A 23538-nucleotide genomic window follows, 5' to 3' on the forward strand; every position below is an offset into this window, starting at 1 on the left:
GAACAGGTGGCACGAATCATATTGAAATAGAGAAAACTGAAGGGTAATGTACTAGAAAATAATGGGAAATTAAATGGAGTAATATTAGGAAATGGAGGGAAATTTAAGGCAAATGTGCCATGAAATGAAGGGAAATTAAAGGGAAATGTGCCACGAAATAAAGGGAAATATATATATCTTCGAAAAATTAGTTGTACCTGTTGACCGCTAGACGGCGATACCATTGTCGTGTCCATGAATCACAGATGTAGACGCCCTAGACTTGCCTGACTTTTATGCATGGATGTATAATGTTAAATTTGACATAATCGCTCATGCGTTAACCATTTTTTGTATTATTATTAACAAAATTACAACAATCTCAAATAATGTTTATTGGTTATTAAAGTCCGATGTTTTATATGCTTAGATTTTATGTTAATTGTGCATAGTTTGATAAACTTAAAGGAAAAGACGTAAAATTAAATTGATGCTTACATTACTACTGATATCTTTATTTTAAATGTCCTGTTTTGTTTACAATCTACATTTCGTTATTTTAAGTACACACGTACATTAAATATTTTCAAACACTCTACGTTTAAAATACACTGCGATAGTAATTCATAAATTCGATCTGTACATAGTAAGAAATTTTAGGTTAAATTCAGACATTAATATGGTCAGTGGTTTAAAATCTGAGTGCTCCTTTTCATCATGGTATCCTCAATTTAATAAAAACTCTTTGAAAGCCACTATTCTTGACATTCCTAACGAGGTAGTTGAGTATTTAGAGCATGATGCTTTTCTGCTACCTGTTGAAGCAACAAATGACACATTAGAAAATGCAGAGTGGACAGATGGATCTCCAGTAGTGAACGAAGAGGTTGTTTTAAATTAACATGGTCTTTAGATATTTGTTGTTGCTTCATGTGGGATGAATGCGAAATAACACTGTTTTCAGCATTCAGTGGAATCTCAACCAACGTTTCCAGAGTTTAGTCAGAAGATTCAAGATGTTTTAGATAATTATGGTTCAATTTTTGTTAAGAGCAATTGGAGTTCACCTTCGGTGCGTAAACTTATTCATTTCTATGTAAATTGAATTCCATTTAATTTTTTTACATGTATTTATTTTTAGGATGCAACTTGGGTTGTACCAACTAAAACTCTCAAATGCAAAACATTAGAAGAGGTGTATTTATTATTAAAGAGTTCAGATAGAATTATGAAGGACCTGAATAGCGTTAGAAATTATGCAGATCAGGAATCTCCTATGAAGGCTTGTCTTGTACTAAAGCAATGGCAAGATATCAATCCTTGTACTGAATTTCGATGTTTCGTTATAGACAATGAACTTATAGGTAATATAGTTTATATTTGCTTTAAGTTTATTTATCCAATTGGATTATTTCAATTTTGTACAGCAATCAGTCAACGAGACATATCACAGTACCACAGCTACAATGAGTCAGAGAAGTATAATATACAAATAGACATCAAAAGCCTGTTTATGGAGCGTATTAAAGACAGGTTTCCATTAAGCAATTGTAAGTAAAGAAATATGTATTCTTCGTGACGTTATTTTAAAGCGTCAAGTACTGTTTATATAATAGAAAAAATTGTTGTATTATAGATTCGTTCGATGTTATACGCTACAAGAAAGACAAAGTAAAGATAGTCGATTTTGGTCCGTTAGATGAATCCGCTACGAAAGGAACTCTATTTACGTACGAAGAATTACAAAACATATTAAACGACGCTCCAGAATTTCGATTTATCGGTGAGGAGATCGGTATACAACCGAAACCTCCAAATCACTTTTGCATTCCGCAAGAAATAAATGAATTTTTCCAGTCGAACGAAAGTTCTACGTTCCTCGATATTATTCATCGGGTAAGTGTATTTTTGTTTAATTCTGTTTTACGTGACTCATCATTATATTCGTAACATTTAACGTTTTTCAGGAAGTGGAGAGTCAACGAAAAGAAAACGAAAGTACCAGTGCAGATGCAGCGGATTAAATTTGATGTGTATACGATTTTTGTTTACATAGATACCTACGATATATATTTTCCATGCATATAAGAAAAATATTTGAGTGGGAAAAATCTTCTTTTCTCAGGGGGAGAGGGGAATGTTTTCTTACCTTTGAATTCCACCAGACGAATAAATGAATATCAAACGAGCAAATAAATATGCCCTCTGAGAACACGTTTAAATACAGAACTTTCACTTTTATTCTGCCAGACCCTCTTCTATCATTACATTACATAAAACGATTAAAGGCTATCCTACCGCTTAAAAGAATTATCATAATATTGCAATATTTTTTCGAGCCATCGGCCTTACCGAGCGACGTCCCTTATATAGAAAATATGTCTTGTTTATGTACAATATGCAATCCTTAATACTTCGATTTGAAAAAGGATTCTCGATATATGTACCTCCGGACAAGTTAATACGCTGTACAGTCATATCCACGGAGCATTTCTTCGTCTTTTTCCCTCGCCATCGATCAAAATCAACGTGATCGAGCGACTATTTTCGTTAATTCGTGTTAATTTTTCTCATATTTCTCTTTTCCTCGCATAATCGGATACACGCATAACTACTCGATAACAGCTTTTTGCAACTGTGAATGGAATTAACACTTTATTTCCGTTAGGGTTTTCCTCTTTCTTTTCACGTCCTTCAGGGTTATCAGTATTCAGACATTCGAATATACAAGTAACGAACAAATAATTTTCATTCTCGTCACGTAGTACTATTTAAAGGAAAAATGAACGACTGACTGTCTATTTATTAAAAAAGAAAATTACTGCAATAAAAAAAAAAAAATAATATAGGTCGATTAAAGAAATATCTCTGAAACACCTTTTTATTGCATGAAATCGATTAAAATGTTAATTCGAAAATCTTCCGTTCGGTACATTTGACTTTCAAGTCCACTCGTAACGTACATATTCGTGCATTCGAGTATTTGAACATCCAATACCCAAAAAATCCGAGTTTACCTCGCTTCCTTTGACGATTCGGGACTACGATCGTTGAAAATTCGAACTGGGTCTCGGCGCCCAAATACAATTAGATCAAAGGGTGAGTGATTCAACGTTAACAGTAAACAAAAAAAAAAAAAAACCAAAAAAATCTATCATTAACCGTACACATAAAATGTGGTACTGCGAACAAGCATCATTTTTTCTTAAAATTTTAATTATTGAAGTCGTGCTACGTGGTAGATTCTTCGCACGCGTTGATTTGCGGTAGATCGCCACAATTTCATTTCACGGCACGCGTTTTGCCAAGAACAAATTTTGTAAAAATAACGGGGGGACCTGCTGCGGTCATTGGGGATCATATTGTTGGGTTGGCGCATATGCCATCATCTTTTCGCGTCTAATGCTCATTTCAGTCAAGTTCACATTGAAATATTTGACCACTTTAAACGTCTGAAAATCAATGAAAACTTAGGTTATTGTAAACATCGAATTGCGAAATAAAAAATCTCTTTTAAACGACGAGTAATACTTCACGAAATAACGTTCTTTTTGCGCTCAAGTTCGAAGGAAACAGCTATCACTATGCACCAACCCGATAGATAAGAGAACTTACGAAGTTTCCAGTTTTATGCGCGATTTTCTCGCTTAACGCTCGTCAAATATTTACATACAAATGCCGGCGTTCCGTGTATTTCCATGTAAAACATCGATTCCACGTTAAACGTATGCCATTGTTAATATTCACGTCTTACGAGCTGGTTGCGTATCTCGAAAATATGTATCATTAACGCTTTATATTTAATTACAGTGCGTATGTATAACGGTACTCGTCCAGAAAAGAAATGTTCCCTTTTGATCGCGCGTGTTTTTTTTTTTTTGTGTGAATTCTTTTAACTGTATCACGTTCGAACATATATACAGAGAAGCGGATTCGGACGTTCGTTTTCGTCCTATTCTTCGGACATGACTGTTAGCGGTGTTTAATTATTATACTTTTCTTCCAATCGTTAACAATTCCGTCCTCGGTTTATCCGGCTTTCCACTCCCTCATCGTTCACCTAAGTTTATCTAATTTCACGATCTTCAACTGATTTGTGCTAAACGACAATGCGTATATCCTTAATCAATGTACGTTTCGCAGTGCACGGCCGTTTCGTTACAAACCGTATTTTCTCTCGCTCTTTGTATCTCCCACTCCTACCTTTCCATTTCTCGAACGTCGTTTTTGTCCATTCGCTACCCCCGCCCCCCCCCCTCGCTCCCTCCCTCCCTCCCGTCCACCCTCTCCCTGGAAACGTTTCTCGTATTATTTTTCTTTTCGTGTAATTTTATCGTCCCACGTCCAGATCGATGTTCTCACATTTGCTCGTTTCGCGGATATCAAAGTGACGCGGCGGCAATACTGGTAGTAAGGGGGTCTTTTCGAGTGAGAAAAAACAGTAGTCTTAACAAACGATACGATACGATACAAAAACTCTTAATTTTAACGGCCAGTGTAAACTCTTCGCCATTTTCATTCCTTCTGACTCTGTGTCTACGTCTTCCCTGCTCTCGCTTTTGTTCCGTTTTTCTCCCCTCCTTTCTTTACATTTTTTTTTTTCCATTTTCGTTTAAGTACCTGAAAAGCTCTCGGCCTTGGAAAACTTTTTGCTTCGCCCTTAAGCGTTTCGTCTAGGTTTTCATTGATTTCACCCTTAATTAAGTCCACGCACGAGTTGTTTTTTTCTTTTTTTTTTTTACGAAGACTACGGTTACCCCTCTATTATAAATGCGGTTGGTACGACTAAAGGTGGCAAAAAAGGCCAGGCTGTCACCGACAACCGAATTACTCTTCGACAGTCACTCCCTCACACTCTCTCTGGTCTCTTGCGCTCGCTTGCTTTGCTCTAACGTATAAGCTACATGTAACGACGTTTTTTTTTTTTTCTTGTCCAGCCCATCAAAAAATACGTATTATTATCTTGGTGCGACACCCCCATCGAAAATTTACATCTACACACAGATGCATCACTTCTAAACGTCTCCGTCCGTCTATTTTTGTGTATCAGAGACGGGCAAAATTTTATTCGAACAGGCGAATAAAATCGTACGTTTATTCGCGATCTTTACCTGATCGAATATAGTCACACAGTTTAGTTTTTCTATATTTTATCGATCGAATTCAAACTAAAATCGCCAACGAATAACAAGATGTTCGATTTTTATTCGTTATTCGCGATCGTCGTTACGAATTTTGCCCGTCCCTATCGTGTAGCAGCTACACGCGGACCGTTTTCGTTTCATTCGCTTCCCCCTCTTCTCTTTCCTTCCGCCACTTTCTCTTCTTACCTCGGTTTAAATGTACAGGAAGATAAGAGCTTAATTTTAGACAATAGCGATAACTCGGTTTCTTTCTCGTCGACCCGCGCACCGCTGGAAACTCGTCGGATCCGCTTCGAAAACGATTTCGAGGAGGTTTCTCGAGAAACTCGGTGAAAAGTGGCACTCCGAGGAAGTTAGGGTAGAATGCTATTTACAAAAAGGCTTTACGCGTATACAGAGTGTCCCATAATTCGTGGCGTGACCAAGAGAACGGTTCCTCGTTGAAAAGTAAGCAGAGAACGCGGGATACTATTTCGGAAGAAAAGATTCTTCGTTTAGAAAAATAATACTTGTACTCTGGCTTACGGGACATCGCGTGGAATGAAACGAAACTGAAAACGCGCGATTTGGTTAGCAGAGTTGAGCGTTATTAGAATAAATCTTTATCTAGACGATCATCTAGTTAAAAAAAAAAATGATTTTATTCCAATAATTTATCCAGGCCTCGTCGGCGGAAAATAAACTTTTCTCTGGGTGCAATTTTTATTCGTGTAAAGGACTTCCGAATAAAACGTTGTTCGAGTAACGCTTCCTTCGTGACTTGTTAATAAAAGTGTAGACGTAGATAAAGCGCTACTCGTTATCTGCATAAAAATATGCCCAACTCTAGCAGCGAAGATGTCTGTTACGACAATGTTTGGAGAGAATCACGGCTGGGAGCGTGTTCGTATTGATAATTACTGATAAGAGAAATATATACACGCCGGTGTCGAGGTTGCCACTAGTCTTTATATGTATTTCGTAATACCGATTACGGATTGTCTATGCCAGCCTTCAGGACACCCTTGTAGCAGCTTCCGGTGAAATGATTCGCGAATCGTTCGAGCATCAGCGGGCGATTACTTCGACTAATACGCGTTGCATAAATTGCTGATAAACCGCGACGAGAACTACGAGAAAGATGATGATCGACGCGTGCACGAGGTAGAGTTTTACTAATCGTCGACAGAATGGAAAAACGAAAACGGAGAATATCTACCTTACATTAATACGTTCAAAGTGAAGCAATAGAACTAATACAATTTACATCCGATTGCAAGAAAGACAGTACAATTTAATGCATCTCTCTCCATTACTTTTCTCCCTCCTCCCTCACCTGCTATCTTTTTTTTATGTTTTCCTTTTAAACGGAGCCACTTTGGTTCATATTACGAAAGGAGACAATTCACAGGAACATTACTTTTCAACATTCTTAACTCTTAGCTTTTTGCGCCGGAGATAATATATATATTATAATAATATATATTATAATATATAATATATATATATATAACACGCGCATCAACTAACAAATTCTAGCCATTTACACGCGAGAAATTTCGAATGGATCACTCCGCGATCAAAGCGCGAAAAGAAATTTACGCAAAAGTTCGATCGAGCGTCGTGTTCTCCATAGCTTATATCGCACAACCTTTACAAGTGTTTCTTTTTCATTTTTTTCTTCTTTTGTTTGTTTATAATTTATAATAAATTGCAGGCATTCTCACGCGTCACGACAGCACACCGAAAGATGATATAAACCTGTCATTCTGAAATAAGGTGAAGCGATTTTGTACTAAAGTGCAGCGATATAATATTATACTTTTAATGAATTATCTACGTAATGTACAGTTTTTTGGGTACTTTTTTTTTTTTACATGCACCGTGATAAGGTATGGTCGGCCCGTACGACAGAAAAGATGATTTCAATTATAATATTTATATAAACTTCCTCATTTTCTCTATGCTCCCTCCCCTCCCCCCCGCACCCCTTCCACATCAATTTCTTCTCGATACCCTCTACTATTTCATCGTGATGATTCCGCTTCGATCGATCGTCCGTTTAATCTCCCGTCGACTTCTTCGATTCAAGGTACGACGCTACAATTTACAAGGATCTTCCCTATTATACAGTTAGGGTACTATGTTATCGAGAAGCGTTACGCGGAAAGGCAAAAGTTCAATGCGTGTCTTACTACGTTAATTCGCCGAACCAGATCTATTAGACTATTTTGTCTACTCAGTCTGACCACACCGTGTTAGAACGTGGAATAGTATTGTTATGATAGATACAGTAGACAGAATTATAAATTCAGGCTCTGCGAGGGGGTCTATCAACAACCGGATATACATTCTATTCTTTATTTTTTACCTTTTCTCATTCACTCTATCTCTCGTTCGCTCTCTCTTTTAAACACGCCAAATTCTCGCCACGAAACCTTATCTCTTGACTAGATTGCGTCTCTAATATTCTTAACGATTTAATCTAAGTCTGCCATTCATTATAATCTGTACCTTACGTCTACGTATCATAGTAACATCTAGTGGTAAAAGGATGATCTATTCTCGCCCGAGAATCTGCTGACGAATCGTTCTTCGTTCCCTCCCACACCGCGCGAAACGAATTGTCAGTGTTCAATTTATATTTACGGAGATATCTGTCTCGCGGTTAACAAATCATTTGCCTATGCATGGTATAGGCACACCGAGTCACGAGGCTGCAATAAAAGTTTCTTTTGCCGATACATATGTACAAGAAGCTTGGTATTTCTATGGATCATCGCCCTCCCAAGCGACCCCAACACGAATCCTCACGGTATCCTTCGACGCGTCCCCCGGCTTCTAGCGTCTTCCACTTCCGGTTCTAGCTTCGTCCGTCGACGCAGAGGCCCCAAGGACGAGTTCGATCGTCCGAAAGCTCCGTTCTCTCTTCCGTCATTGGACTGGACTGGACAACGCGTCCCAGGGACGCGTGCACCATTACGATAGAACACGCGATGCTCCGTCGAGCCTTCGTCGAACGCTAGGACTACCTTTTCTTCCCAGCCTGTTTCGCGGACAATCGTTTCTTTAGCCTCGAATGATCCGACTTGACGGATTTTTTCTTCGGTCGTTCCGGGGAACCGTTGCAGCAGGCGCATCCCTTCTTAACGTGACCCCTTAAGCTCGATCGTCTCGCTCGACAATCGGGTTCGACTAGCGCGATGTTGCTCGTCTCGTCATCCGAGGCCTCGGAGGCCTTGTCGCTGGAGATCATCATCGAGTCTTGGATCGATTCCGACGCTTTTATACGCTTCGAGAGACTGGCAGACTTGTGATCGGATCGATTCAGCACCACCCTCGTGTTTACCTCTAGCTTCTCCTTTTTTTTCAAATAACTGCAACGCCGTTCGCTGGACAACGACTTGAGACTTTGCACTGCGTCGTCGAGACCGTTGCTCAGAGCGTTCTCCTCTGGTTGGCTGCCGATCGACTCGCTCACGCTGGAATCCTCCTCGTCGCTGCTCGATCTCATCCTCTCGGACATTGGACTCTCCCAGGAAAGGTAATCCATTCTCGTCACCTTGGACGCTATGCGTTTCTTATTGGTGTAAGTATATTTGTGCGTGGACAGCATGGGTCCGGCGATAGGCGAGAGCGGCGAGGGTATGGTAACGTCTGCGGTGTTACCGCTGAGCAGAGTCAGACTTTCGTCGCCGGAGCTCGCCGCGGACACGTTGTTCACGTTGATGGTTGGCGGTAGCGATTCCGAGTCCAGGTCTATGTCTAGCTTCATGTTAGATGGAATGCTGGATACGCTGCTCGGCGAGCCCTCTTTCGATCCGTTCCTCGACACGATCTTCGTTCGACCGGTGTTCTTCAACGAGTCGTTCTCCAAGGATCCCAAGTTCGTAGGCGAGAGTCTCGAGACATCGGAATTACTGTTCGACGCCTCGTCCTGGCTCGAGTTGTCCAAGGTTAATCGCAAGTGCTTCACTGGATTTTCCAAATGGAGATCTTCCACTTTTTCCCTCTTCGATCTCTTCAAGGAGTCCTTCGAGGACCTTGTCCGCTGGCTGGTGATTTTTCTACGTTCGTTTACCTTGAAGTCGGCGACGGGACTGGCGTCCCTGCTCCCGCTCGACGAATCCAGAGAACGGAAATAAGAACCGCCATACGATTTCATACCTAGCGGCTGACTGCACGACGCGTCTTGGGACGAGTGATCGAACGAGGGCGAGTGATTCGTGTCGAACAAGAGGTCAGCTTCAGGGAACAAATCGCTGGTACTGGGTTCGTCTACCCCCAGATCCTCGCATTCCTCGGACAAACTTTTCTGTAGCCTCATCTCGCGCTCTATTGCCGCGGCTTTCCTCTCCATTTTTTGCTGCAACAGTTCCCGTTCCAATCTGGGCGTCAGCGGCGTCTTCATCATGTTACTTTTATTCGTGTATTGCTGAAACGGCTCCAAAGTGTGATTCATAAAATACTTTTTCGTGTTGGTTTGATAAATCTGTCCGCCCGCCATCTCGATACCCTGGCCTTTGTTGATAATCTGCAGAACGCTCTGCACGTTCTCTGGGTTGTCGGCGTATCTGGAGTTCAGGGGCTCGATGTTCAGAGAATTCGTGGACGTAGGAACGTATCGCCACGGCGTGTCTGGCGAAACTTTGCCTTCCGGTTCCCAAGCTTCTTGTAACCTCGCGTTTCCGTACAATAAGCCGTTTCCAACTTTGCAGGACACGTCGATACCCTCGCTGGATTGCTGAATAGGCGACTCTTGACTGTCGGAACTGCTTGGACCGCCGGTTACCAAGAACTGTGTCGCATTGTCCATTATCCCTGGTTGTTTGCTGGTCACGATCGTGGACATGGAATCTGCGAATGAAAACGTATTTGGACGTTAGTCTTGATGCCAAGATTAACGCGTTCGCTACCGTCGTTTGGAAAACCGTCTACCACACAGACCACACTACACTAGAATTTGTTTGATTTAACCCCTTCAGATCATGTATAGAAAATTCGTGAAGTCGACAAGCGCATTCAGTTTCTATATGGACTGTAACACGTGCGTTAGTATGTTCGAAATGAAATGAAATATAGTATACATCATATAACATCACATGATCACTGTACTATGATTCTCACATATAACAATTACATTTTTTCATTGTTCATTCAGTTGTTTCAGTTAGGTTGTGCTTTGTTTTATAAGGTGAGTTTGAAGGGGTTAAAGTAAGCGTATTTGAGGTTGAAGTGTTCTTAATATTATTAGGTGCTTTTCTTATCTCTAATTCTGTCCATTCGATACTATTGGACGAATAAAATTATGATATACAGACACGCAATATAATAAAATAACAAAGTATATAATTAAACAGAAGTTTAATAAATACAAAAATATATAATTATAACACAAAAAAACATAACTCTAACTTAGATCCACGAGAAGTGAACTTGCACGCTCCGATTGAATTGCAACATTAAATTGCAGTTAAACTTAAACTAAAATTATACTGCAGTTACTTATCTCTTTTCTATGAAACGTAAAGACATAAATAAACGTTCGCGAATATCTCATCCAAATAAGAGTCGCGTTACATTTGTGACTTACGCAGAATGTGGTCCGCCTATAATACAATTGCCGATAAAAAGAATAAAATTATTACTCGTATCTCTACTACTCGTATCTTTCTACTTTAATAGAATAATTAACATTTCAAGCGCTTAGTCGTTGACTGTACGAATGCGCGACAGAGATACACCAGGGGTACAATACCTTGGGTCGTGAAAACTTTCTAACGACGATTGAATTATTCCAACGAATTTAATAACTTTTGAATGAAACACTAACCGACAGCCGCGTTATTCTGCAACGACCTGGCGTTGCTCGAACAAACGACAGAGTTGGAAGCTATCAAGGTTTTCGGAACTTTCGCCGACATACCCATAGCGTCGTCGATTTTTCTTTTCACTGCCTTCGGGGAGATGATCTTGCCGCCGTGGATTATATCCGTCGATATCTCCTTCATATCTTTTTGTTGCTGTTGTTGTTGTTGACTGTCGTTCAGCATGGAAACGTCCGACTGTGTAGCGAAAGCTAACGCGATCGTGGCTCCCGTTTGAATGGAAACTGGCTTCTCATTGTGAACTTGGGACTCCTGCGATGGTTTCTTCTCGGTTGTGTGAGCGATCGTTGCTGCTGTCGGTGTCAGACACACCACATTCTCAGACTTCAGTCCCGTAGGCGTCGACAATTTGTGTATAGACGAATTGAACAGTCTCGTTCCCTGAAGAGTCAAGTTGGGATTGCTGGTAATAACCCCGCATATCTGTTGGCTCTCTGAAGCTTCGTTCAAATTTCGTTGAATCAAACCAATAGCCGAATTACTTTTGTTCACGACGATTGCGTTTGAAGGCGGCTCGACGGGCACTCCACCCGTGACTGTATCGGTTTTCGCCATGGTCAAGTCACCGATGATATTACTCTTCTCCGTTGCCGTCGCCGTCGCTGTCTCCGCGGTAAATTGGCCACCGTTTCCACTCGGAGGAATGACTACGGAAGCTGCCTGAACGTTCTGCGCGGCCGTTAGCGTCTGATTGCCAGACAATGTCTGCAACGTCGGTATCTTCACTTGCTTTACCTGTGCCGGCTGCGAGATGATTTTCCCCGCTTGATTCAAAAACGATTGCAGTACCAAAGTGTTCGAGACGCCGGTGTTCCCAGTGGTTCGAACCGTCGCGGGCACCGTGGCGAGTAGCTTCGATCCGCTGGACACTATCGTGAATTGTTGGCCGCCCTTCATCAGGTTCATCGGCAGGATGTAATTGGTGCCTGGAACCAGGACAGCCGTGCTTCCCATTTTTCCTGTTACGGAGGCCAGAGCCTCGCTTACGCTCACGGAACTCGTCTGCACGGCCTCCTGGACGATCACAGCTCTCGGCTGTCCAGAGCCAGGCTCGGCGAAAATCAGGTTTCGCCTCTTGACGTTCAGCTCGACTCCGTCGTTGGAATCGTTGGTCAGGTTTCGAACTTCGGCGCTGGCGTCTGTGACGTTTCCGACATTGCTGGTGGATTCCTCGGGAGCTGGGAAGCCTGCAGCAGGGCTGTCCTGCACGTGAACGACACCGCTGGAGGAATCCTCGCTGCCCATGGTCCTGCCGAGGTCGTCAGTGCTGGGGCTCAGCTCCGAGTTTTGTTGACCGACCGGTTTCGCCTTGTTCGCGCTGGACTTCTTCCTTTTCGAGGACTGACTAGGATTCGTCGGCGGATTCGATCGTCTCCTCGGCGCTGGTTTGTTGTTCAGATCGGGCGAGTTTCGCAGCTGCTCCGCGTACTCGTCCAAGATGGCGTAGATCCTCTGAGCGGTCTGTTCGTCCTCTTGAGGTTTCTGTTGCGGCTTGGGGATCGGCGACGCCTTGGACGTGTTCGTGGCGCTGGTTTTCACGGTCTTGGGCGCAGATTTCTTCACCGTCTTCGAGGAGGGTGGCGTGGGCGGCGTCTTTCCTGCGGATGGTATGGGCGCGGGTGCTGGTGTGACGCACGGGCTGGAAGAACTCTGAGAAGTGACGCTCAAGGCCGGAGAGGCTGCTGGTTGACAGTAACTCGTCACCACGACGACAGGAGCGGTGTTGGGAGTCTTGGCAGTTCCTGTTGCCGCGGTATTTTGATTCACGTAAGCCAAGGAAACCTTCTGAGAGAATATATCCTGTTGAAAATTGACCGTGTTGCCGTTGCTCGCGAAGTCGGTGTTGGTGGCTTGCTGCGTGGGCATCAAGAGTTGCTGCGCGAGAGCGCTGACGGAAACCTGTTGCTGTTGTTGCTGCTGCTGTTGTTGTTTGGTAGCTTGGGTCTGTTGGGTGGTCGTTTGCGTTTGCACGGTAGTCGTAGCGGCGGTGGATATCATTTGATGAGACTGCGGTTGTATAGTGCTCCTCTCCTTTACTTGTTCCAACACGCTCTCAAACTCCCTCAGTTGTTCCAGAGTCGTCGAACTGACTTGATTCGGGACTTCGATGGGAGAGCCGATCAAACTGTCCGTTCTAACTGCTGGTGGCTGTTGTTGTTGTTGTTGTTGTTGCTGCTGCGGTTGAGGTTGCTGCTGTTGCTGCTGCAATCTGGGAGCCGTCAGAACTGCTTGGATGGCTCCAGTGATGTTCTGTTGCCTTAAAGGAGTCGTAGCACGGATAATGTTCAACTTGACTACCGGTGTTCTTCCCGTTGGTATCGAGTTTGCGTGCGATATAGTGGGTATGATGTTCAGTTGACTTGGATTCGTGGTGGATATCGTTACAGGAATTTTGTGCGTGTATATCACACCAGGCGAGGCATTTTGCACGCTCTGCACTAGTTGCGTCAGCGTTTGATTGGTATTCGGGCTGGTCGCCACGTTCGCGTTATTCCCAGAGCTCTGCACGATGTTTAGTATCTGCCTGCCGGTGGACAGCTGCAACGCGTTCGTCGGAATGTTTGCGATGGACTGCACATTGATTCCCGCGGATGGATTCGACTGTTGAGCGTTGGGCACGGACGTTTGTACGGCCTTCGAGAGATTCGTTGTCTTTTGCGGTGACGCCGCTTGAACGAGCGTCTCCGTCGCTGGGCCGCTGGTGGTGCCACTCGATGCATCCGTCGAAAGCGTATATATAGTTTTACGGAACGCCTGCTGAAACTTTGGCAGGCCAGCGTTTTGTCCGGATTGCGCGGTTGTCTTCGTAGACGTTAGTCTATCGTACGTATTTCTGCTGGTTGCGTTCTCTCCGTGCTGGGTCTGCCGAGAGAAGCCACCAACGCTTCCCCCGTCGTCTATATTTTGCAGATTGAGAACGCTCCTTTGACTGGATACGACGTTTGGGTTCACGGAGGCCAACTGATAAGTACCGTCCGGTTTGCAGACGATCTGCAACTGCTCGGACGCGATGCTTGCGGTAGCCGTAGCAACGGCTGAGCTTGTCGTGGTGGTGGTGGTGGTGGTCGTCGTCGTGACTGCGGAACAAGGAGAAGGCGACTTTTTGGGCGACTGACTTTGCTGATTCCGACGAATCGGCGCTGTTCTGGGACTCGAATCCGGCTCCAGTTGACTAGAGACGTTCGTGGTCATCGAGGAAGTCGGCGAGCCATCGGGTGGTTGATTCGCCTCCTCGCCTACGTCGGGAAGAGTCGACGATCTGGGAGGAGGTGTCTGTCCGGCCGGGCTCATACCCACGCCGCTGTCGTGTCCCCCAGAGGAGGGTGTGCCAGGCAATTGAATGTTTCCAGCCACGCTCGGTGTTCTATTCGGTCTAGGAGGAGTATTGCCGCTGTTAACCGAGCCCGAATTCGGGCTCTGTGGAATGTTTCTAGAGAGTTGCACTACGTTCACGGTGGGTCGCATTCGTGGCGGCACCATCATGTCCAACGAGTTCAAGCCTGGAACATTTTTCGCCAATATGTCCGAGTCTCTGACAGCTTTCGCGAGGATATCGAACTTTCGCTTCCCTAAATTCGACTTGGAGTTCAAGTCTCGTCCCCTGTTGATGGAACCTAGATCCGACTTGGTCGTGTTCGTTCCTCTGTTCCCCTTCTGCTTCTGATACGTAGACATCGCGTTCTTGTTCGGCGAGAACGGCATGTTCTTCTGAATGTTCATCAGCTCGCTGGTGATGTCGCCTGTGCTCAATCGTTGCTGTTTCTTCGAACAAATCAGTCTTCTGTCGATCTCGTCCGCCCTGGTCAACACTATCTTCGGATTCAAGTTCAACGTGCTGAGCATGGGGGCGAATTTCGTCACGCTGTTCGCGTTATTTTCTAAATTATTGTCCTTGCTCTTGTTCAGCAGATTCTTTTGCAATATTTGTGAAATTCTTGTGGGCTTCTTCGAGTTCTGTGGCCTGAACATTCTCAGAGATTTAAGTACCGCGGGGTCGCTTCTTCTTTCGGTGATTATCAACGGCGCGGCTGCCGTGTACGCCGAGCCTTTGATCGTCTCGCGTTTGTTCTCGTCCATATCGGCTGAGAACAGTGTTATGATATCGTTGCTGCTCACGTCGGAACCGCTCGCATCTTCGTTTGGATTCGTGCGTCGAACGTTCTCGTTGACGAGCATGTGAAAATGCGAGACCGACTCCACGGTCAATTTCGCCGACTTGGGACGTTTCTTGTTCGCCTCCTTGCCAGACGATTTACCGGTCTTCTTCTTCGTTTCTAATCGACAATTATCGCTACCAAGACTATCCGCCTGACTGTCTTGCGTGTTGCTGTCGCTGTCAGACAACGAGCTGACCGTGTTCCTGAAGTGTTTCATTTTATGTTCCGCGCTGTCGTAGTCGCTCTCAGATGACACCAGCCTGTGAATCTTCCTTTGCTTTCCCGTCCTCCTGATGCGAAGTACACTTCCGCTGTCAGAATCCGTGGTAGTATCGTCGAGACTCCTTCTGGTCGAGGATCTCTTGTACGTTCCAGCAGGCTGAAAGCTACCAAACTGCTCAGAGTTGTCGGAAGGCATGTCGACCCATTGCTCGTATCCCTTCTCGATGCCGAAAAAGATATCCTTGGTGTCGTCTTCCGAAGGCCAATCTTTGAATTGCGAATAATCGATATTGAGATACTTCAGTTCTTTGTTGGTGTTTCTCATCTCTTCGGCGTTCTCTAAGTATCTCTCGCACAGGCTGTTCAGCTCCTTCCAATCCAACACCCAGCTGAGCATGTGATAGCGAGGACTGCTCAGAACCACCGCCAAATCATCGCAAAGTTGCGGCGACAAGCCAAGCTTCTCCGCGTCCAGGACTTGATTCGGCACCGATTTCTCATCGTAATTCGACGAACCCGTGACAGCGTCGCCTTTGATCAGTATCAACGCATCCAGCGATCTCTCCACGTTCCCAGACGTCGATTCGTTCGTATCCTTGGCCTTTTGGTCGGCGATATCGGTCCCTGTAAACTCGCCGCAATTAAAACAAAGCTCGCCCAGCGGTTCATTGAACAGTGGTTCTCTCTTCGCATGTAAGGGACACCTGTCGCCCGCTTTCAGCGTCGACTCGCCCTTTCTTGGAGCGGTTAAAAGACTTTTCAATAATTGATCCGTCCGATCAAAGTTCTTGCACACTTGGCCGTTCTGAAAATCGATGCCCTTCTTCATTACCGTCGACGTCGTAACAGCTGCGCTCGGGTCGGACAACGAGGATGTCGAAAGCAAGGATGAACCGTACAAAGACGAAGACGATTCCCCATTTTCGTTCTTCTCCACGGTGGCGTTCTCGTTCTGCGTCAACCCTGCGTTGGAATGATTATTCTCGATCGCGTGTTTCAGCTTGTCAACATTTTCATCGGCCGTTGACCCATCCTCTTTCGTCTTTCCGCAAGCCACAGCGATCTCTTTGATCCTGTCGTAGCATGCTCGCGTAGGATGCAGAGAAAACGCGGTAAGAACGCATTCCCGAGCGATGCCGATGTTGCTGTCAACCACTACCGCCAGTTTAAGGAATTGAGCGCTCAAACGTTTCGCGGTCTCGCGGACCTTCTCCTTGTCGGACTTTGCCTTTTGACTCTCCAGCTCGTTCATGTCCGTCGTCAACGCCCTGATGTACAGCTCGATCACCAGAGGCTTTATGCTATCGCCAAACTGGAACAAGAAAATTCAAAAAGGATCTCAAACTCGGCTCATTTGTATTTATAAGTAATCAGCGATCGAAGAGTTCAGGAAAGATGGTTGTAGTTGCGAAAAGTAACAAATTGAAGTAATCGGTATAAAAAGTTTCTGAACTCCTCTTCGCTATACGCGAGCCACGATATTTTTCTTTTCTATTTGGAATTTGTATACTCACATGTTTCGCAAGCACGGCGCAAAAGATGTAGATATGCTGGGCGCTCTCGGCGGGTTCGATTAATTTCCTTATCACCCCCGGCAACGGAGTGTCGACGTCCTTTAATTTCGAATGCAATATCGCCCAGGAGCTGAGAATTTGTTCCAAAATATGCGCACCCGTGTCCGACACGGGGCTAACCATGCCGGCGGTAACGAGATATTGTGCAACTAATTCGGCAGCCTTTACCGAATTCCTCCAAACACGCGCAGTTCCATATTTCGTTGGTCTTTCGCCGCTGAGTCTTTGGACCAACTCCAATCCGTCGCGGATGTCCATTAATTTTAACTGAAAGGAAGACGGGCTTCTTTAGTATATTTCGACGTCCATGCGAAAATTCTAAGGACTTTATCGGCGCACGAAAAAATTCAGAACTGGCGTACTACGAGTTCCAAAGAACATTCGTACGCGATACACGGTGGTTCAAAAATCCACAAAAACTGGCAAAAGGGTTGATCTAGCTATTTTTAATTTTATTTCTGGTTTGCGAGGAGATCTTTCGAAGAAACCAGTCGAAGTCAGAAATTTTTTGGACAACGAGGATGTTGACGAGGGACAACAATTTGAAAGCAAAGTACCTTTGGCCAGCTTTTGAGAGTGAAAGGTCACTTTTCTATAAGATACTCACTTGAGCGAATATATCTTGCATGCGTTTCAATTTAAACAGGAGAACAATGTAGACGTCGATCATGTAGTGAACGTGTTGAGAATCCGACAGCGAGCGCAACCGATCGCTCCGCCGCAGAGAACGAACACAAGCGGCGGCGAGGTTCACTGCTATGTCCTCGCAGCGGTCCTCGCAAAGTATCTCCAGCCTCATCGTTAACAGTTCGCCTTTCTCCGAACAGCAGAATTCTGTTAAATCCAAACGAACGATCGTTAGAACCTCGAGTCGCCTTTCGAAAGATAAAGAACCCTGCAAGGAAAGGTTTCGTGACGAAACTCTTATTTTTCAGGGGATTCCGAAGAGCAGTGGAACTTGAAAGTCCTTATCGAGGACTTCTTTGATCTTACACTCTGAAATTTCTGGGTGGAAAGAAACTAATTTGTTCCTGTGATTTCTTGTAATCGAGAAGAATGCTTCTGGAGGATGTTGTAGAGTTATTTGATCTGTACTCCTCGGAAGCATTCTTTCTCATAGACCAGTGCATCTTTAGATCTTGACAACGTTGGAACGAACAATAATACTCTCCCCGAAGCAAGAACATTTGTAAACAGTTTAAAAAGATAAGCGTTATCTAACGAAGGCTTCCTGTAATTGGTGATTAACCGCGCATTCCTTCCATCGGTGACGCGAAAACAAACAGATATCTCTGCATTTATTATTATTAGACCCGGAAGCTTCAGGCGGCAATGCTCGAGACGCCGAGAGCGTGATAAGTGGGCAAGAGGAAGGAGATTCCATGCGGCATACCCTCTTCATGTTCGGAATCCGGTTGGCCGTTAAGTATACTGTCGAGAGCGGGACGTGCCCATGGATTGTGTACCAGACCTATCAGGGCAGTACACCTGGGTGCAGCGGGGTGTTGCACCAGGTGAGACGCACACCTCTGCAGAGTTACGCTGAGGTGCGTCTTCGTCGCGGGTGCCAACGACGGCCACTCCCCGCGCAGTACCAATTTCAATGTGTGGCTGTAACAAACCGATTAAACATTCCCCCTTATTCACTGAAACATTCACGGAGTTGACACCATCGAAGGATCGGAAGGAAATCGCGATCGGTTTACAGAGAAGCATACTTTTTCTCTCGAAATTCGATCACCGTTACGAAAAAGCGAAGACAGGGTTTCCTAATCTCTTCAAATACCACAGAAAGCTCGAAACAAGTACCACGTCTTTGATGTTCGAGAGAAAAAGAAAACTCGACGATCCTTGAACGCGAGCAGGCTGGAAAAAGGAAACCGAAACGACGCGCTGTTTGTCGACGTCCGTCGCCATTCGTCGCCGTTTCATTTTTTTTCTCTCTGTTTTATCAACGGACACGCTTCTGTTCCAGTGTCGCGAAATGATCGTTCCGCGAGGCCGCTGCGGGCGATAAGTGCTTTTCATCGCGAGAACGCCCGTTCCTCTTCCTCTACTCGCGGCTAAAGGAACGCCGAAACGAATCTCCGCGCGTCGTTATTTCAGTGCCGAAGAATAACAAGAGGAAACGGCGGAAGGGGCGAATTGAGGATAGAACGATAATTGCGATGGTTGTTCGATGATACAGGAAAGGAAGGACGCGATCGACGGGGGATACTCACTTGTGAACCCATTCTATGAGAGCCTGGGTGGCCTCTGGCGTTGCCCCAGGAATGAGATTGGCGACATGCTCCCAGGCGGACAGAAGTGCATTCACCTTGTCACCGTACTTCTTTTTGCTGTCACTCAGTGTCGCTTCAAGCCCCTGCAACCACGCGAATCGGCGAACAATCGGTTAAACGTAAATATAAGAGAACATCGGTTATATGGAAGAGGTCTGGGGAGAAGGCAGTTCGTAGTAAGGCGGATAACGGAGTAGTTGGGATAACAGAGGTCCAATAGGTACCTTCACGATCGACCATGGAGTTAGGTAATGGAAGATACGAGGTGCTAGATGATATTGAGCATGGCTATAGAGAGTTGGAGAGTACTGGAGTCTTAGGTACGGAGGGCTGGAGGTTCTGAGCGTGGCTATACAGGGCTAGAGAGTACTAGAGTCTTAGGTATAGAGGGTTGAAGGTTCTGAGCTTGACTATAGAGGGCTAGAGAGTACTGGAGTCTTAGGTATGGAGGCCTGGAGATCCTGAGCTGAGCTACAGAGAGCTGGAGAGTACTGGTGTCTTAGGTACGGAGAGCTAGAGGTACCTGAGCGTGGCTATACAGGGCTAGAGAGTACTAGAGTCTTAGGTATAGAGGGTTGAAGGTTCTGAGCTTGACTACAGAGAGCTGGAGAGTGCTGGAGTCTTAGCTGCAGAGGGCTGGAGAGTCCTGGGTTTAGTTACAAGTTCGTATATTCAAGGCTGAGCACGATTTCATTCCCATAAACGAGATTCCGTTGTACCTTGAAATTTCTAAGTTAACAATACCTCTGCAGATTGAATCACGGCACAACTCGAATACCCGATAAATAATTCCTGCTCCGAAGGATCAAATAAAAGTCGTAACAATGTTTCACGAGTTTCGCTTTGGAAAGAGCTCGAAAAGTGGCCGATTTCTTTGTTCCTAAATAACAGAATGACACGATGTGGATGTTGAGTAACAAACGAGTTTGGAAAATCGTGCTCTTGCCCTGGAAACTAGAGGAACTAACCGATGGGAGTTTGCCAGAAGGGAATCGCAAAGGAAGAAGGATAACGGGGGAAATCGTTTCCGGGGTAACGGCTAGCGAGAGAGATCTTCGTCGAGAAAAGTTCGGAAAAGTAGTCCGATAAAGCTGAACCGTAATATCGAAGTAGAGGAGGAAAACATTTCCTGTAGCTAACGCCGGTTCCGGCTGGCCAGCAAAATGCTTAATAGCAAAGTTTCGCGGAAGTTCGGCCATTAATTAGCTTTGACTAAAGCTTGTCGTTTTGCACGGATTCGGCGGAATCGCACCTCCGACCGTTTCGGTTCGCTCTAACACGTATCCAGAATTCTCGAATCGCGGTTTGTCCCAATTCTCATCTAGATCATTGGTAAATGACAGTTGAAAAGAAGATACAAATTTTACTCTCAATTACGCGTTATGCTCGAAGTCGAACGAGTGTAAATACGAGCGACGAAAGCAAATAAACCATTTATTTGATAAATATTAAAACCTGAATGACAGAATAAAATTCTGCTAATCTCTATTTTTCGGAGATCCTTGCTGTACCAACTCAACGTATAAATTATTTTATTGAATTTCGTTGTGTATATCGTCTCTGGTATTATTATTTGGAAAAAGTGTGAAATTTTTTGAATCGATAAAAATCGAAGGCATCTAGCGGTCTGCGAGCTTTGTAAAGGAATCTGATTCCGGACACAGGGCGTAATTGCTAACTATGGCGATGGGAAATTAGCCCTCGTTGGACAATTTCCACGAGAGGAACACGCGTAAAAGCTAGGAAAACGATAACGGTCTCTTCCTATCAAACCGCGAATATTGGGCAAACAAAATGGAAACGTTTCGTTCTATATGAGAAACCATCAAACGAAATCCTCTTTTTAATGGATCCAATGATCAACGATCGATGATTGACGGTCAGGGAATTGCGAATCAAAGCTCGTCCGTTGGAGAGTAATTTTTCTTTCTCGATAAAGCTTTCATCGCGATTGTATCCACTCTTCGCGACGACAAACGTATTAACAAACCTGCAAGACGATCAAATTTGTTCGTAGCTATTGCAATTTCGAAACAACTAACTCTCGAGGGAAATCGTCCGTCAGAAAATAAATTGTCTTCGCGCGGGAAAATGGAATCGAGTATCAACGTATTTTACATCAACGTTTAGATCCTTTTCGCAACGGACGACAATCTTATGCTCTGCGTATAACGTAATTTCATTTGATAATTAGAATTTCAATTATCATTTAGCAGAGACAGAGCTATCTATCCGTTCGTCGTTTGTACTCGATTGCTCGAATTATAACAGTCAAACAAAGGAGACCGCATTAATATCAAGGAATATAAACAACTGTTGGCTTACCCGTTCGTTCCTCTATCCCCTTTTAGAGGATAACATTTAATTAGCAGCGCGCGTCGCGGACTCTTCGCAAAGGAGAGATGAGCGCGCAAAGCAAGCGGGACTTGAAAATAAGAGAGGCAAATTGTGGAGGGGTTTCATTTGTCCTGCGAGAGGGTGACGAAGGTGAACGCGCATTCAATGACCGGGTCGCAGAATACCATCGGCGGTATTCTCAGCGACGCGTGCTCGAGAACCAACCGAGTACAACGCCCACAAATTTCCTGCAAACTCTGCCCCTCCGTTCAGGTATTTGCCTATGCGACACACGGTAGCTCCGAATAACGCGACGAGAATCCACCGATCCGCGCGCGTTCCTCGTTAACTGATCCATGGATCCCGAGAACCGGCCACCCTCAAAGATTCGACGCTCTCGTAGAACACTCCGGCATTCGTTCTTGCCAAGGGTCACTCGCGACTAACGATGAAAAGTTGATTTTCAAAATTGCGCCTCGGGTTTGACAAACCCGATGCATAATGTATTTGAACACGTGGGCCTCGGAGGGACTCTAATTGGTGTTTCAGATCGTTTACTTAGCAACCAAGCCAACATTCGTTCGCAGTTGATAGTTTGGGAAGCAAAGTGAGGTAGTCGGAACAGTTTAAAGTTTTTCGAGTGCTTTTAAGTCGAGTCCCGAGGGATTCTTGTTCGCTGTAGATACACAGTAGTCTACTAAAATACTGTATGTTTGCAACATCTTGTGATAGTATTCGAGATAATATTTAGGATAAATGAGACTGTTACTCGATACTTTTTTACTCGTTACTCGTTTAGATTTTACTCACAGATTTTCAACCGGAACAGTGGCACTTTTTCGAAAGACATCAGGTTCTGTTTTCTGTGCGCTTCTCAAGGACTCGGGTACGACTGGAAAATGTTAGCCAGCTTTCTATGGAAAAGAGTCCAGCTGTACGGCTCTCAATGATAATTGATGCGTCGTAAACCCGCACACAGCGGAAAAAGGCCTCCGGTGATATACGAGTGAGTTCCTTCGGAACGAGGGACTCGTGTGCAACAGAGCCTGCATACAGGACGAAGGCAGCAGGAGGCCTCGTAGACGTTGCGCGTTTCAAAAACTGTTCTAAATTGTAACTGGGACTCCGCCCGCCCCTATCCACTCATCTAGCCTTCCAAGAATGGCCCGGAGCGACAAATAGAACGTCCATTCGGAATTGAATTAACTTTTAAAAATAGTAGTCTCTCCCATCCCTCGAATGGAAAGGATTGGAGCGCCAGAGAACAATGTGGAATTTCGTTTATTTTTATATACGTTCTATTGTAAATAAATATTCCATCGTCGGGCAGCGAATGCGACTGGTTAATAGGATACAACATTTTTCGATTTTCGATAAATGGATCTGACGAGAGAAAAAAAAAGATCGAGTTCGGAAATCGACGAATAACTGTAGGTTCCATTCGTCAAATTTAATCTGTTCATTGTCAAATCCGAGAGACTGTATGCGCGCTCTCAGATTTTCGTATATAGGTCAAACGGATGATTTGGACGCGCAATAAATGTCGAGCTCGACGTGAACGTAACTCGACGTTATAGAAGATGGAATGCATGTATTTAAATCCGAAGCGAACGGTTATTATTCGATGAAAAAGGATTGCGCGGAAATGAAGCAAGACGAAACTTTTTCTGGTCGAACGTTGGTTACGGGTTAATTGCCATAACAGGGGAGCAAGAAAAACGGAACGCCTCTCGCCGGATCGAAAAAGATCACGTGTTCGATAAAAAAAAAAAAAATGAAATCTTTTCGCCGGGTTATTTCGTCCTTGCATGCCTTGCGTTTTCATGAAAATAACCGGTAGAACCAAACGAGCTCTCGAAAAAGAAAACCTCAGAAAAGACATCCTACCCCACACTGTAAGATATTAAAAACCATAAAACTTTGAATTGCACTCGATAGTATGGAGACTCGCAACTTTGTTGGACATTTCCACTCCA

General features: G+C 44.5%; 2 protein-coding genes across 3 annotated transcripts in view; one reads left to right on the plus strand and one right to left on the minus strand.

Moving 5' to 3' along the window:
- The first annotated feature begins 258 nt into the window (after nucleotides 1-258).
- LOC128887889 (cell division cycle protein 123 homolog) lies at nucleotides 259-2823 on the plus strand. Its single transcript, XM_054144355.1, has 6 exons — nucleotides 259-865; nucleotides 944-1051; nucleotides 1121-1343; nucleotides 1407-1529; nucleotides 1616-1875; nucleotides 1947-2823. The coding sequence occupies exons 1-6, from the start codon at nucleotides 659-661 to the stop codon at nucleotides 2001-2003; spliced, it is 978 nt and encodes a 325-aa protein (XP_054000330.1). The 5' UTR covers nucleotides 259-658; the 3' UTR covers nucleotides 2004-2823.
- Nucleotides 2824-4696: 1873 nt separating this feature from the next.
- The window catches only part of LOC128887868 (uncharacterized), a 62247-nt gene continuing 43405 nt past the window's right edge, over nucleotides 4697-23538 (minus strand). The window contains exons 4-9 of one of the 2 annotated variants that reach the window (XM_054144314.1): nucleotides 19166-19308; nucleotides 18337-18554; nucleotides 17551-17777; nucleotides 16884-17210; nucleotides 11029-16681; nucleotides 4697-9959 (exon numbers count right to left, since the gene is read on the minus strand). In XM_054144314.1, the coding sequence (XP_054000289.1) occupies nucleotides 8131-9959; nucleotides 11029-16681; nucleotides 16884-17210; nucleotides 17551-17777; nucleotides 18337-18554; nucleotides 19166-19308 (8397 nt within the window). In that variant the 3' untranslated portion in view covers nucleotides 4697-8130. Of the gene's footprint in view, nucleotides 9960-10935; nucleotides 16682-16883; nucleotides 17211-17550; nucleotides 17778-18336; nucleotides 18555-19165; nucleotides 19309-23538 lie in introns of both variants that reach the window. The other variant, XM_054144313.1, reaches the window with a different exon arrangement.

This window comes from Hylaeus anthracinus, unplaced genomic scaffold (genome assembly GCF_026225885.1).
Source record: "Hylaeus anthracinus isolate JK02 unplaced genomic scaffold, UHH_iyHylAnth1.0_haploid 11989, whole genome shotgun sequence".
NCBI classification, from domain to species: domain Eukaryota; kingdom Metazoa; phylum Arthropoda; class Insecta; order Hymenoptera; family Colletidae; genus Hylaeus; species Hylaeus anthracinus.